At 41.6% G+C, this 16,505-nt stretch overlaps 1 protein-coding gene across 1 annotated transcript in view; it reads left to right on the top strand.

Moving 5' to 3' along the window:
- The window catches only part of TMPRSS15 (transmembrane serine protease 15), a 65,160-nt gene that overhangs the window by 20,957 nt on the left and 27,698 nt on the right, over window positions 1-16,505 (top strand). Inside the window, exons 8-14 of the mRNA XM_066621289.1 lie at window positions 79-228; window positions 1,459-1,558; window positions 2,833-2,983; window positions 3,818-3,959; window positions 11,555-11,644; window positions 14,155-14,280; window positions 15,991-16,131. Coding sequence (XP_066477386.1) covers window positions 79-228; window positions 1,459-1,558; window positions 2,833-2,983; window positions 3,818-3,959; window positions 11,555-11,644; window positions 14,155-14,280; window positions 15,991-16,131 — 900 coding nt within the window. The remainder of the gene's footprint in view (window positions 1-78; window positions 229-1,458; window positions 1,559-2,832; window positions 2,984-3,817; window positions 3,960-11,554; window positions 11,645-14,154; window positions 14,281-15,990; window positions 16,132-16,505) is intronic.

Genomic DNA, 16,505 nt, shown 5'->3' with positions numbered 1-16,505 from the left:
AAGTCAATAGATAAACTGAACTGTAGGGTGTCATTGTTCGTGGCCTTTGATGACACTTCATTCAACTTTTATGTCAAGACAGTCAGAAACTTAACTGCAGTTTTGAAGATGGCTTTTGTTACTGGAGTCAAGATTTAGTCGATGATGCAGAATGGGAAAGAACAAATGGCCCCACTTTTCCCATTACGACTGCTCCTGATTTTGATCACACATTCGGTAATCTGTCAGGTAAGTAAGATTTGAACAAAATGGTCATTTTCTGTTGCTCTTTCTTCTTTACCAATGTCAGGGACCCCGACCCAATCAGGGCCCTGACTTACTGCACAGGGGGGCTGGGGCAGTGGAGGCGAGGGCTCAGGGAGAGACCCAGAGAGCGCCTGTCCATCTCGCACCTGGAGGGCTAACAGAGGGGAACAGTGAGGAGGGAAAGAGAAGGCTGGCCATAGAGCCGGGCAGGGCCAGGGGATTTTCCTTTAAGCCTCACCAGGCAGGAAGAGGAAGGGGTGGGGAGGTCAGAGAGGGACTCATAAGGAGGGAGAAGGCCAGTGATGAGCTAGCTAGCTAGAAGGAGGCAGGAGGTCTGGGTTCTGCCTGACCTTGCCCAGGATCAAGCCTGGAACAACCACAACAGGGAGGAGGACCAAGGTGAAGAAAACCCCTCCCCCTGTACTTCTCTGAGGCCTCTCCCCAGGGGCCCTCCACCCAAGGATCTACCCCACCGATCCCAGTCCTCCAAAACCAAGAAAGAATAGAAATGTTCAGCAAAATGAGCAAAATCGATGAATTCCTAGATTCCATTCATAGAGAAGTAAATTAGGTTGTAATCCATGATTAAGGTCTGCAATTGATGGTGGTGTATAGCTCATAAAAGCCAGGTACGTGGTAGGTGTCAACATTGTTGCCACCACTTAGTATGTCTTTTCCCCTGATCATTTTTATGCAGAAAGATAGACAAGAGTTCCCATAATGAAAAATCCACTTCTCACATAACTATTCTGTTTCTCTATTGGCTTTGACACCTGTCATTGCAGGGCACAGCAAACATACTTCACTGACCCAACCAGAGTTACTGATATTCCTGATCCAAGGAATTTCTATTTACACCATTAGCCATCTGGCCAAGCTTTGTCCTGTTCTTAATCTGACCCAATATTGTTTAGGCTCAGTCTGCACTATCACAGATCAATGGGCTGTTTGCATATCAGACACATGACCAGGGAGTTATAAGAACTTAAGAAGAAGAGCCCCATTGGATCAGGCCAAAGGCCCATCTAGTCCAGCTTCCTGTATCTCACAGTGGCCCACCAGATGCTTCAGGAAGCACACAAGAGATCTGCATCTAGCCATCTTCTTATTCATTTTGTTATATTGACCATGTTGAGAAAAATGATAAAACTGTGTTGAAAATGGTGCAAAAATTTTCTAAATAATAAATATAGTATTTGTTTTGTTTTGCAGGTTATTATATTGTAACACCCACAATGCCTGGACCACTGAGAGTTCGACTTGGTAGCTTACCTTTAGTCCCTGCTTCAGACGGGTTCTGTTTACGTTTCTGGTAGGACTGGTTATTTTTCATGCTGACATCTCATCCTTTGAACATGTTGCATGAACAAAGTCTAGTTTATTTTCATGGAATTTAGATCCACATAGTAGCCACAGGCCAAAGTTCTGTAAGGCAGTGAAATTGTTGTGCAGTTTTTTTGCAAGCAGGGAAGCTTTCCAACAAATGAAAGTTTGGAGTGCCTAAGGAGTAAATGATGTGTGACATGCACTACAACGAAAGCCCCAATGGCCTTTTTGGGTCTCAAAGACTTCTCAGTAGGAAAGAATTATACTGGAAATGTTGCAAAAGGGATGGCCTCTAATGCAATGCAAGGAATTGGAATCAGAAAGGATGAATATACATACAAACACAGAGAACTGAGCCCAAACTAGGTATGCTGCTAAGCACAGCTTTGTCTGGCTTGGAGGTTATTTAGAAACCATGTGGGGGAACTGATCTGGATCATAATCTTGGCATGGCTATCGAAGGCATTTAACCCTGTACACTCTTCCCGTTGAAAATGCTGCTATGAATACTCAAAGGGGCCAATGGAACAAATGGCATCTTCTGGGGCTCACAGACACTTTCAGGGTGGGGGAGGAGACGTGCATCAATTCAGGGTTATACACCCCCTACTTCTTCACTACAGTTCAAATCCAAGTCAGCTCTCCCCAATGGCTATTTAAAGAGAATATAAGCCACCCAACAGGACTATGCTGTGTTTCTCACAATGTTTAGCATTTGCAAAATGATTTTTGAGATTACCAAGCATGTCACAGGTGTTTTCTTGGTGTAGTCCCTACAGCAAACCATCCAGTAAGATAAGCATTATTATCCCCATAAGAAAGTCGAGACTAGGAGGGAATGACTTATCTAAGGCCAGCCAGTAAGTTCATGGTAGAGACAAGATTCAAACCGGAAAGTCCGAAATGAAGTCTGAAAGTCCGAAAAGATTCAAATCCGAAATAAAGACACTTCATTGCTTAGTGTCTTCCAGCAGACTTCTATGTGTGTCTTTTCAGACATAAAGTCTACTGAGTCCAATGGGACCTATTCCCAAGTAAGTATGTATAGCATTGCAGCCTTTACTCTTCATTATACCAGAGTGAACTGCCAAGTTGTCTGAAAGTATATTGAAACCTTTTGCGCAAATGCATTTCTGAATGTCTTTATACAAGCCCTTCCCCTATGATTTGATATGTTCTGTACCTTTGGCTAATCTATATTTCCTTGGCTGAGTGAATTTTGATTTAATAGAATATGATAGTGTGCTGTTTTCTTTTCAGGTATCACATGTATGGCACCAATGTTTATCGTCTGAACATTAACATCACTTACGATCATGACACTGAAAAGACAGTTTTCCAGAAAGAAGGAAATTATGGAAACAACTGGCATTTTGGACAAGTAACGCTAAATGAAACCTCTAATTTTAAAGTATGTCAAGATATTCATCATCAGTACTATGTTGAACCAAGTGCCTTTAATTTAATTTTTGGCCTTTTCTGGTCATCATCCCAGCATTCACATCTGCAAAAAGAACACTTTTAGTCTTGAGTACCATCTGTGAAAAAATTATTAGAACACACAAAGCTATATTGTTCAAGCAGATTATATGTTTTGGCAGTTGAAATCACTGTGATTACAATTGGAACACTGAAACGTCTGTCTGCTCTGGGCCAGCCAGCTTTGTTACCCGTGGAAAATGTTTAGCCAGAGCAATGAAAACAGCAGAATAGATCAACAATTAAAAGTAATTTTAAATGGCTTAAGTATGCATGAAATTAAAAACATTTTTCTCCTATTGGGACTCACACCAGGGGGCTTAAGATTCCAAAACAGCAGTTCTAGCATACAGCCCAAGAATGCATTTTCTGCTGGTGCCCACTGTTACTAAAGCATTGAAAGTGCTTTACACAGTGGAGAATGGGAGAGAACAGGGAGGGGCTAGGCTTCATAAGCATGCTGGTGTGATGCGGAGCTTACCAATGTGCTCACAGTTGCTTCATCACATGGTCAGTGTCCATGCCATCCTGACCACTGGAGAAGGCTGTATAAACAGAAAATACACACATACAAACTGCTCTCAGTTGGGCTTGCAAACCTTGTCATATAGCCACCTGCAGTATAGAACAAGTGTAGAGTACTGGCAATGGATATGGGTGCTTATGAAAACTAGAGCATGTGATTTCTGCAGACCCCCAACATGGGGCATTTGCATCGACCTTCCAAAACAGGAAGTAACTGCATCATTTTTCTGTGACTGTTCAGGTTGCTTTCGATGCCTTTAAAAGATTTGGGTGGGATGACATTGCCCTTGATGATATAAGTCTGACCAATGGAGGCTGCGCTGACAGTGTTTATCCAGAACCTACCCATGTTCCCATAGTTACTACAACACCTCAGCAACCCAGTAAGTATAACTATTATTTTCTAGGGTCATAAAAGTATGTTATTCTCTGTTGCAGTAAATTTTGGGATTCTTGAGCACCCGCTTCTTCTCTTCATCTCTAGCAATCAGTACAGTGAATGAGAGTAATGCTGAATACATCCATTCTGAAGAAGAGAGTAAGGAAATGAAGCAGCACGGGAACCAGCATGTCATTATCACTGTGTCTTCACCATGGTACTCCCCTTGTGTAGTACAGCTATGTTAGGCAGAGAACTGATGCAATCTACCATTCCTTTACTATAAACTCTGAATTGTGTGTCTGCCCAGGGTTTTCTTTATGGACTGGCTGTGCCCATTTAGCACATCTTGACTGCCACTGTCCGTGCATCATTAACTCAAGCTGGTCTTCCAACCATCTGCATGGCAGATGTTAGGTAGGGTGTAGCAAGACCAATTGGCTTGTGACTCATGATAACTACCTTTGAGCATGAGGGTGGGGAGAATGTTTCTTGGAATGGAGCTAAACACTAAGGTAAGTTCCAACTAGATATGACTTTCAATTTGTAAGTTAAACTTCTGAGTCTTTTTGGGGAGGGGTCTTTAAGCAAATGGCCCACAGAGATGTAACGAAATGGGTTCAGAAAGGGGGTGGGAGGCATTAGTACTTTGTGTGTCCCCCCAGTCATTCTGTTCTCGATCAGGTTCCCCCCCCCCCGCATGCTCGTTTCAATGGAAGAAAACCTTCCATCAAAAACCGCATATGGTCTTTTCTCCATCAAAAATGGGGGGGGGGGGGTCCACAGTGGAATCAGAACCACTGTGGGGGCAAAGTACTAAAGTCTCACAACCCCTCCCCCCACAATCTTGACCCCCTTTTTTACCCTCCCCCACCCCTTCTAGGCTTTTAAAAAAAAAAAAAACCGTAAGTTTAATGCATGCATTAGGGTCACTTCTTGTTTAGTCACTCTTCAATGCAGATGAACTCTGAAAAGGAAAAAATGGCATTTCTAATGCAATGAAAAAATTAATTGTAGGCCATGTTGAATCAAGTCAACCCACTCCCGTCACACATGGATGCAAATTCATACGTGACGTTGCCTTGCAGGTCATCACTTATGTAAAATGTGAATGAACTTCCATTAATTGTATTACCAAATGATACAATGTTCACTGGAAATCTTAGCAAAAGCATTGATAGGATGTGACTTGTGCAGGAACCTAAAGACGCCTTAATTAAATTCATTCATTTCCAGTTTTGCTACCAGTGCTGTGTTAAATGCTGAAAAGCATACAGCAGATGATGCATGTGGGTAATGCCATCAATTTTCAGGGAAAATGCTAAGATGTATCTAATAAGAGTCCATTGCATTGACAAAGAATAACATGGATGGCAACAATGCAAAAAGAGTAATATATGCTCCGGGAACTGTTCATGTTGTTGAGAGGATGCATCATATTGCTCTATATAATGAAATAGTAGCACATTCTATACTTGCTCCATCTGGAAAAAGATTGCTAATATGTCTAAATTTATTACCCTCCTCCTGCTGCTAAGAAATGCTGAAAACTGTTTTCCCTGCAGAGTTATCTGAAATCTTGAATACCATCAAATTCAATCACTCATCTTGTCACAGTTTTATAACGCAGCCTATATTATTAACGTGTCCTGCCAAAAACAACAGGCAAGAAGAACCTGAACTCACCCCAATCTCAACAGACATCGGCTGTAATCCCGCACCCATGGTTGACAATGGCAAAAACTTTCATTGATTTTAATGGAATTGGAGTACTCATTTTAAAGTTCTGTAACACTTGCTGTCTTTTACAATATCACTCCTATCAGTCAAAATTCTAACCCAGCATACTACACATTGGGTGGGTGCATGGGTGGGGATTAGATGATGTTAACTTGTGTTAAATACTGTATTGGCTTTAGACAGATCACCATCCTTTAACCTCAGTTTACTCTCTGGGAAATGGGAATATTAATAACCTTTAAACCTGAAGATTACAGATACTGGGTCTACAAAGTGTTCTGAACATTAAAAAGGATCATAAAGGCATTATTATGATTATTATTATTAGTAGTAGTAGTAGTAGTAGTAGTAGTATTAACAGTATTTATATACCGCTTTTCAACTAAAAGTTCACAAAGTGGTTTACAGAGAAAAATCAAATAACTAAATGGCTCCCTGTCCCAAAAGGGCTCACAATCTAAAAAGATGCAAATGAATACCAGCAGACAGCCACTAGAACAGACACTGCTGGGGTGAGATGGGCCAGTTACTCTCCCCCTGCTAAAAAAAGGAGCACCCACTTGAAAAAGTGCCTCTTACCCAATTAGCAGGGGTTGTTGTTGTTGTTGTTGTTGTTGTTGTTGTTGTTGTTGTTGTTGTTATTATTATTATTATTATTATTATTATTATTATTATACCTAGAATTTTTTAGACGCCGTACATAGATTTTTAAAAAAAGAAACTACCTAGAACCTATGCTCAATTTACAGTCTAACAGGCATGATACAAAGAGAAAAGGAGTAGGCAGGAAAAGGAAACAATACTTTGGAATGAACTGCCAGGTCTGGAAGAGAAAAAGGGGAGACCAGACAGCTTGGCCCAGCTGTGCCAGTGGAGTGTCATGCCTTCTCACCTCTCCTTCTGATGCAGCTGGGTGGAATAGACCAATTGAGTTCATATCACCCCTAAATGGCATGAAGAATTTACCGCAACTGTCTAAATGAAAACTATAACAAGAGCACAAAACAATTTATTGTAGTTTATGGTTATATTTTATGGCTATAGACAGATGGTACTATTTCATGTAGTGCTGGGGGGGGGGAGAGAGAGAGATTTCTCTTTATCCACTCTTTTTCTCACTCTTCATAATTCTCTAAGCCTCTAGCATGTGCCCTCATTCATTGTTCTTACAGACTATAAAGCCAAATGTTCTTTTACTTATACGGAAGGTTGACCAACCTTTGATTTTCAGTGCCCTTTTCTGCATCTCAGCTCTATTGACTTTAAAAAAAAAATGCTAAAACCAGAACACCTATGGGAAAATGCTCTTGGTTTTCTTCACTGACTGCTTACAGTTTCACTATTGGGAAAGAAGAGAGTGGTAAAGCACACCCTTTGCCTGCAGAGGGTTTCAGGTTCAGTCTTCAGATCGCGAAGAACAAAATACCTGGAGAGTTGGTCCCAGTCAGTGTTGACAGTGCCAAGCTAGGTGGACCAATGGTCTGAATCAGTATGAGACAGCTTCCGATTTTCAATCCTAGAACAACGATGTGCCTACCAGTCTAATGGCTTGGAAAGGACTGTGAGTAATCTTACGTTCCAAGCCATTTTCCTACATTATTTCTTTGCCAATGGAATGATTATCAACTCACAAATTTAAAAATCTGGTATACAGAAAATTAGGATTTGCACAAGATCAACTTGTGGCCAAACCTCTCCAAGAGTATAATCTTATGCATGTCTTCAAAGTTGTAAATCCCATTTTGTCCAGTGAGGTTTACTCCCAGGTAAGCATATACTGAATTGTAGCCCACATGTTCTGTATGATCCTGTTTAAATCACTAGATGACACTGTCTCCTTGGATATTTTCCCCTTCTAGTCCTCCCCTCCTAGCCTTGTAAACAGCTTAAATAGTGTGTTCCAAAACAAAATGCCTCTGAATGATATCTAGAGAAAATGGTTTTCACTGGAGCTTTTCCCATGATGATAATACCATCTATGTCTTCATGTGCCCTGCTTTTCAGTTTCTTTCTATTGCACATATTTTGGTAACTCTTGACAGAACAATTCACTTCAGTTAAAAAATTCTATAAAAAGGCCATCGTTTATGTGCCCAGTTCCATTTTTTTTTTTTTGCAGCACCTGACAGTTCTTAAATTGAAATAACTGACAATCTAAGCAGAATCATTCATAGATCACTTTGCTCCAGAGTTCTCTAAAACATTCAGTAAAAAGTTCTCATTCCATTGGGGCACAGACGTAGAATGCTTTTTTAAGCTCTGGGTCTCTGTTTATTGATACTCATTTCCAGTGCTTTGTATCAAAGAAACCAGTTTGGATCTTTGCCCTTGGAAGCAGGTTGATGCTTTTCCATTGATGGCTGTCCTCCGAAAGGTATTGCATGACTTCCTCTAGAGATCTACTCTGAAGTAAGTCCCTTTGTGTGCAGTTGTGCCTTCTCCCAGGAAAGCAATTACACAAAAGCAAGTGAAAATCATGCAGTACTTATAACCCTGGACTGTATAGCAATGAACAACTCGAATTACCTTGTCAAAATGTAAATGTAAGGTAATGTAATCCTAACAATGAATTATTGTTAAGCTCAGCTATAGATTTGGACAACTGCCAACAGCTTTCAATTATATTCCTTCCAATACTGTTCTTTAAATCTCAGTAATGTAATGGTCCTCTAAATATAGGAAGGGGGAGCAAAACCCACACAATAAAGTCACCATCCCCAATTGATGCTTCATGCTGCACATTTGGCATGCTAGACAAAGGGGCTGAACCCATAGTTCCTGCCAGCCTGGTTTATGTGGGCATAGCCCCCCCCTTTTTTTAGGAATACCAAGTGTTTCATCATCAGAGAACATGGCTGGTAGTGTATCATTGTCAGGGTGGTAGTTATGGGCATGGCTACCCTTTCCTTTTGCCATTTTCAGTATGCAGAGGTCATGTTGCTGTATGAGAAAGAGGAAAACATTTGCCCCAGTTCAGATGTGTTCCAAATTTGAGTGCATATATCAGCAACTTCAACCACCATTTTTCTTAGAGAACAGAGCCTTTCAAGTAGGCACAAAAGGAAAATGGAAACAAATGGATGAAAAAGAATGTATGTCTTATCTGCACCGAAGCTCTGAAATCTAAATAAATATTAATAATCTGTGTGAGAGTGCATTAAGCACAATTTGTGCTCTTAACAAAACATGAGAAAGAAAGAAAAGGTACTCAATCAACAAAATAATGTATATGCGAATTTTTGGTATGCTATTTCCAAAAGTTGTTCAGGCTGTCTAGAAGTCTTCATATTTTAGATCTTGTCATACGTTAATGTAAAGATGGACAGTCTCCATGCTTACAAAACAGCATAAGCACTACCACTGCTGTCCATTTTCAAGTTACTAGTCCTGCCCCCCTCCCCAGGGACAGGATCAGAAGCATTCGGGGGTCTATATTTTATGTATGTTCCTATTCCTTTGTGTGTACTTTTGTGTCTGTATATTTTTCAGTTTCCCTATTTGCGAGCAAGCTTAAACTCAATAGCACCAGTCTATGTCATTCAGGGCTGGGATGTAAAATATAGGCCGCCTTCCTTTGTTGTGTAAACACCATGAGACATGAGAGTGAAGGAGCTTTGTCTTCTATTTAGCCAGGAATGAGCCTGCAGTGGCTCATGTTCCTGCCAGTCCCCCTCCCAAGGAGGAAGGAGGTAGGTAACCCATTAACCTCATTACAACTCCCAAGTGGACAAAAGTCAAAGCTCCTTGTTCCAACAGCCTGAGCACCTCACTGTGTGAGCTTCCATGAGAAGGGGCCCCTCGCTGGATGCAAGTGTAAAGAATTGGTGTTCAGTGTACAGATCTGTAGTCTACGTGTTGCACAGCTGAACAGACTGGTCTTTCAGCAGCAATTCACAAGCAAAGAAATTACCACCTTTGGACTTATCCCTTCAGGTTTGTTCGGGCAGACATTACAAAGGCTGACTTCCTTTCCCCCCTAAATGCCATAGGCAGCTATTAGGCTTGATTCATTATATGCATGTTCTGCAGTTTGTGGCTAGTAGATTTAATAAGAGAATATTACAAGGGTGCATGAAACATACTATAAACTATACTATAAAAGATCTTTTGAATAGCAAAATTATCATTAGATTTAATGGTGTCATTATAACTATAATGCCAGATCCTGTAAGTGCTTCTTTCAAACCATCTGTACCTAGACAGCTGCTAATATATCTTGTTGGACTAATAATAAAAGATACCGTGTCTAGTGAGCTATTCAGCGTTAAATTATATTTTGAAATTATTCTCAAACATGATTCTTTTGTGTTTAAGGATGGCGGTTACCTTGTAGACAGATATCAGGGAAGGTAGTCATTGGAGTCCTTCTCCACATTCTTGAACTGGGCCATCTATGACTTTCTGTAGTCTGAGCTCTCTCCCTGTCCTTTAAAACAACATTTCATTTGGCCCAATCCTATCCCATGCCAGTGCACAGAATATGGACTGATGGTGCAGTGGCCTCTGTATCCTCTGCACAGGCAGGGGTCAGGCTGGCTAAGAGAGGTAAGTATACTTGTCTATACTTAGACAAACATTACTTAACTTCTTGGCCATTGCCTGGTCCCTCATGGAACTCCTCAGATCCACGCCAGCTCTTTTGTTGGTTTTAGATTTAAGGAAAGTGCTAGTGGGGTGTTAGGCCTGGGATGGGGGTTTGGATATGGCAGACACCAGTGCCGCCATAATCTGTCTCAGCTCAAATTGATTCCCACCTCTTTCAGGCCTCTTTACAGGCAGAAACCCATGGCTGGTATGTGCAGCGGCTGGTATCTGCATGGCCTTCCAGCGTTCCACGGACCCCAGGGAGGCTGATGTAATGGCCGCTCTCATTGTATACTGGCTCACTGTGGGGATCGGATCTGACCATTAGTGTCTTTCCTCCTTTGCATCTTTTAAAAGTCAAGTGGTATTAGTCACGTGCATAAAATCTGTGAGCTTCATTAAAAAAATTTAGTCATAATTTTATCATATACTAGCTGAAGTACCTATTTTTGAATGCATTAAAAAGTGGTTACTTCTACCTTGTTGACAGTGTACTAAGAATTAAAGACTTGTTGAAACAGGACCATACAGCATGCTGAGGACCCACAGCCTAATCCTGAGCTCGATGACCACTTCTGTTGCACCAGCAGGCTACCGCTGATTCCAGCAGGTGCCAGGAGGCAGCTGGAGGTCTCCTCGGGAAAAGGGGACTTTCTTCCCCTTCCCCCAGGAAAAGCCCCAAGCTCCACAACAGGGATTCTCAAGTTTGCGCCAGCTATTTTGCCAGTGCAGACCTGAGAGACTCCGTGTTGGGTCTTCTAGCCTGACACAGAGTTCAGGATACAGTGGAGCAGAGCTCCGCCGATGCACTGGCGATAGGACTCTGCGCCAGTGCTGGCTGAGTTTCGGATTGGACCCCCAATCCTATCCAACTTTCCAACACTAATGCAGCCATGCCAACATCCTGTGATGGTGAAGGGGAGAGTCACAAAAGCCTGCTCACGGTAAGGCAATGTTTGTTCCCTTATCTCGGGGCTGCATTTTCAGCTGAAATTTGGATAGGTTTGGGCCCTAAGAAGTCTTAAGCCTTTGAATGGGTATCTCTCTGAGTGTACACTGGAAGAGCTTATGTAAAGTACTTCTGCATGCAACTTTGCCCCCAGGAACATTAAGAAGATGAGTGCATTTAGGAACATATCTAAAGGGCTTGGGAAGGTGCACCAGACTTGATGCACTGGTTCCACATCTGCACCCCAGCAAGCAACTATCCTGGTCTATACTTATTCAAATTGAATAGATTGTGATTTTTGAACCATATTTTTTTTTCCCTTTCAGCTGATTGTGGAGGACCGTTTGATCTGTGGGAACCAAACACTACATTCAGTTCCATGAACTATCCCAACAACTATCCCAACCAAGCCTTCTGTAAGTAATACATCTGCATGACTGTACAACATCTGTACAACATTCTGTAAGTAATACATCTGTGCAAGAGTTAAGAAGAGTTTTGTAGATTAGAAACACCAAGTAATGTGCAGGCTTGACCACAGGGCAGTTAACAATATTTGTAATGGGGGAGATTTTGTGCATTTCCCAGGAACATAGCAGATTCTATAATGCCAAAATATTGCACAATGAAAATTTCACTCCCTCTTTTCTTTAGCGTGGTGTGCCTTGGTTCGTTATTTTGGATATCTCTACCTCTATGTACAGCGAGCACTAAAAGCAGGAAGTTTGTAAAATTACAAAACTCTATTTGAACCGTACTCCCAGTTTAAATAATACTGAGAAATAATTTGTAAGTTATGGGTGGATATATTGATTTCAAAAGATGTTCAAACTTGTAAGTGGGGCTTAATTGTGGCACTCAAAGCAGACTTACAGGGCGATCCTGTATAGGTTTACTCAGAAGTCAACCCCATTGTGTTTAATGGGATTTGGCTCCAGGAAAGGATGTAATCCTATTCACCCTTACCTAAGAGTAAGTACTATTGAATTTCATGGCATTTACTCCAGAGTAGACATGTACAGAATTGTGCTGTTACTTGTCTGTTTACCAGAAATTTCCTTCTCCTTATTTGGGTACTTTGTTTGACTTCACTGTATTATTACTATTTATAGTCCCATGGCTGGGTCTTATCTACTGATGTTTTGCCTGTAGCAGCACATTTCATGGTGGGCTAAAAACTGCCTTAAGGCCTGACAAATAGGGGAGGGTAAGTATGCTCCCTGCTTACCAGGCAGGCAGAAGTCAGGTCTCAGCACCAACAATAGGACAACAGTGTGCCCTTAATAACAATAACAACAACAACTAGGTATTTATATACCGCCTTTCTCGTCATTGGATTACTCCTCTGACTTTATTCAAGGCAGTTTACATAGGCAGGCGTCTCTAAATCCCTCGAGGGGATATTTACAATCATAGAAGGATCTGTCTTCCAAGGACCACACAACATTTCAGATAGATCTTCCTGGTCTGGTCTCACTTCTGGCCTCCAGTTCTCCCGCACAGGCTGACAAGCAGCTCCTTCATCTCTCACATGGAGGGCAGCCAAGATGCTTCGCTCACACCAAAGAGCAGATGGAATAACTCAGCTCAGTCAGCTGCTTCAAGGTCTCGTCATTCAGGGAGCTGCCGGTGGCCTTGAACTGATGACCTTCTGATGTTATCTTTGGGCTAACAGAGGCTCTACCCTCTAGACCAGACCTCCTGCCCTTCCATCTATCTCAGTGTAGAAATTCATAGGAAAGGATATTGCTAGGTTATGTTCCCTTCCCCCAGAAATACACTGAATATGTGAGCAGGAAAAGGTATTGAAAGGAGGCCAAAAGTCTATACCAGCGTTGTCAAACATAAGGCCTGCGAGCTGAATGCAGCCCTCAGAAGAAGTTTATCCAGACCCCGATTTACTTGGGCTCTCCCTTCTTAATAATTGGACTCTCACACATCCTGAAAATATGAAAAAGATTTGCACATTTTCTCTTCTGTCATGAGTTTCTATGCAAGAACAAAGTGCTTATGTCTAGTCATCATCTGCTTAATGAAGTCACTTTCTGATTAATGATGTCACTTTGGGCTCTCAACTGGCACCATGAATGCTAACTTCAGTATCTGTATGAAACAAGTTTGACATTCCTGGTCTCTACCCTCTGACTGTGTTTGCCAGCATTGGAGAGGGTACAGAGATAGAAGTGGTATGTGCACTTGATGCAGGAAATGAGAGGAGCTCCAGCTGAACTCGGAGTAAGGGGGTATTTTTCCCCTTACCTCATGTTAAGCTCCAGCCACCCCTTTGAGAAAATCTGCAAAATTGCTGATGCAAATCCAAGCAGCCCGTGCAAGGCTGCTCAGGCAAGGGAGTGAAGTTAGGATTTGGCATGGGCTGCTGCGACTGGTCCCACCCCCTTCTGGGCTCAATCCAGCTCCTGGACCGCTCCTCCACCCCAAAACAGTCCCTCCTTGCCTCCCTCCTCCCGCCACCCTCTCCTACCCCTTGCACTGGTCTGCACCAGCTACTGAAAACCTATCTGGTCCATGTGGCACAGGGATGAGATCTGGCGGGAGCATGGTCTGCTCCCAAATAGCCACAAACATGCTTTACAATATGTTTGCAACATTTGGAAGCCAGTGTGCCGATGAAAGATAAGTTTAAGATTGTTCTAACAGTCAAGGTAGCTACTGAACCTCAGTTGGGGAAATGTAGGCTTTCTCCATCTACTGGGATTTGCCGGTTAAGATGACACATCTGAAAGGGGATAAAATATTTCAGAGCCAAGAAAGACTTATGTTTGTTCATTCTCAAGATTGGAAGAGAATATAGTCAAATGTAGCTGGTGCGTTCTGTAGGCTGTGGCTCTTATCATTTTACATGCAGGTACTGACAAATAAAGCTAAGGACAGTGTTAATCTTTCAGCCTTGAATGTTATTTTCTAGGTGTGTGGTATTTAAATGCAAAAGAGGGGGAAAACATTCAACTACATTTCCAGTATTTTGATCTAGAAAATATTTATGATGTCGTAGAAATCCGAGATGGTGGAGGACCCGATTCTTTATTTTTGGGCAAGTATAACTTAACCCATTTATACAATGAATCATATAAATTAAGATACTGCATCTTGTTCTGCAGCCTTTCATCTTCAAGGCCCTAGATGAAAAGTGATTTATATAAAATATTTATGCATTGAAAGATGGCCCCAGTACATTTTGTGATAATCTCATTGAGTTGAGCATGAAAATACATTTATTTCACCACTTTACCCTTCCTTGAGATTGGTGCATTTCTAATACTGTAGGTATTTTCCTTGGTAGAGTTGATATTACAGATGAAATTAGAAACGGGCAGGTTCCAGTCTGGAAATGTTTGGGTGGACATTTTCACTTACTACACTTTAATCAGTCTCAGCAATCAAGTTGATTTTCATAACAGATGACAAGCAGTGTCTTCTTAGTTGTGCTCCCAGAATTCCCTACCCAAAGAAGTTTTTTTTGGTGCCATCTTTATATTCTTTTCTGTACCAAGTAAAAATGTTTTTTATTTGCCTAGGATTCTATGGTTTTATGATGACATTTTTCCTGCTTTCCTGCTTGGCAGTTTTTGTTTATATTACCAGTATTTTCAGAGATGTATTTTATTGTGTGAAATTTTGAGAGCTTCAGCTAAAGAGCAACTAATAAATTCTAAAAGTTAGTGTGGCTGTTCTGGGCTCTGAAATGTTAATGACACTATAGTTCACCAGAGGCATTGGTGTATGTGCAGTGGGGTCCTGAGTGCAGGGCAGGCCCGGCCCAGCCCAAGACATTCTGATACCTGAGGCAAGCCAAATGATGCCTCCCCTTTACACAATAATGTGCCAACCTCTGCTCCTCTCACTCTCTAGTGTTCTAACTCAGCTCCCATCCACATTTCCTCTTCCTCTGATCCCCATCTTCCTTTTCCAATCCAGGTAGTAGAAGGAGGAGGAGGAGATGCAGTGGAGATAAGTAGGCAGACAAAAAATTAGCACACCCAGTGGCATAGCAAACAGGGAGCAGAGGTGTACATTACCCCAGGTAGCACCCTTTGAGGGGGTGTCTTAGAGGCCTCCCAAAGGCATTTCAGGTTTTTGGTGAAAACTGGAAGTGCCTTTCGAAGGTCTCTGAAATGTCATTTGGGGGTGTTAAAACTGGGGGGGAGCATTATGGGGGAGTATGGGGTATAGGGTGTTAAAAAATTTTATGCCCCCAGGTGCCTTAGCTACACTGCTGCCTCCCCCTGCCGATCTGCAGCCTGAAGTGTCTGCTCCAGTTGGTCTCATGGATGGGCCAGCCTCACCCCAGTGTATCATGTGTTACAGTGATGTTGCCATGTAACTGTGTGATGCAGTAGAAGCCTTCACTCATGTGTAGCAAATCCTGCTAGTGGACTAATCCTCAAGTTGTTGAAATCTGCCCATTCTTCTGATGAATTATAAATCTTAGTTATTTCAGACTAATTCTAGCTACTCAGAACCTGGAAAAGGAGTGAATACTCCAGTTGGGCAGATTTCGCAATATGTATAGATAAAATGCGTATAAAGCTTAGCATATTTTAAAATTTAAAGAAAGCAGGAATATTCTTCTAGATTTTGGAAAACTATGCTCACTAGATGTAGGTGAAGGGAAGCAGGTATTTTTTTTACAATTAGCACATAATCTGTGTTTTTCAGATTCTGCAATGTAACAACAGTTCGTCAATTTTCTAGGCTGAAATCACTTAACTATAAAGTATATCCCTATTTTCTCTATGAGTAGCTGTATATACCGGAAAAGCCCCAGTACCAGATATATTCTCTACAACTCACCAGATGACTGTGCTCTTCAGTACTGATAAATCTACAACAAGGACTGGATTTCTAGCAAATTTTACTACAGGCTATCATCTAGGCATACCTGGTGAGTTTAATACATGCTATTTCTTCCTCAAGTAAAACAACAAAGGTTTATGAACTGTTGAAGAATTATATGTCTGAAGTGCTGAGCCTAAACTATATGTTACAATCATGCTGCATTTAGCTTTACGAAAATGGCCTACTTTCTAATTCAAAACATTCTCAGGATGGAGTGATCTGCATTTGAGAAGCATTATAAAGAGAGGGCACTTAACTGTTGTCACTCTTGTATTTTCCCTGAAACTTCAGCTCCTCTGCCCACTGATTTTTCCTCCACTGAATTTCAAGCCTTTGCTTACCTCACAAACACAGATCTGAATTTTGTAGAAGGAAAAACATCTAGAAAAGTGTATCTCAACCAGTGGTACTCATACCACT

The sequence above is a fragment of the Tiliqua scincoides genome, chromosome 3 (assembly GCF_035046505.1).
Source record: "Tiliqua scincoides isolate rTilSci1 chromosome 3, rTilSci1.hap2, whole genome shotgun sequence".
Taxonomy (NCBI): Eukaryota; Metazoa; Chordata; class Lepidosauria; order Squamata; family Scincidae; genus Tiliqua; species Tiliqua scincoides.
This window is presented reverse-complemented; position numbering and strand designations above follow the sequence as displayed.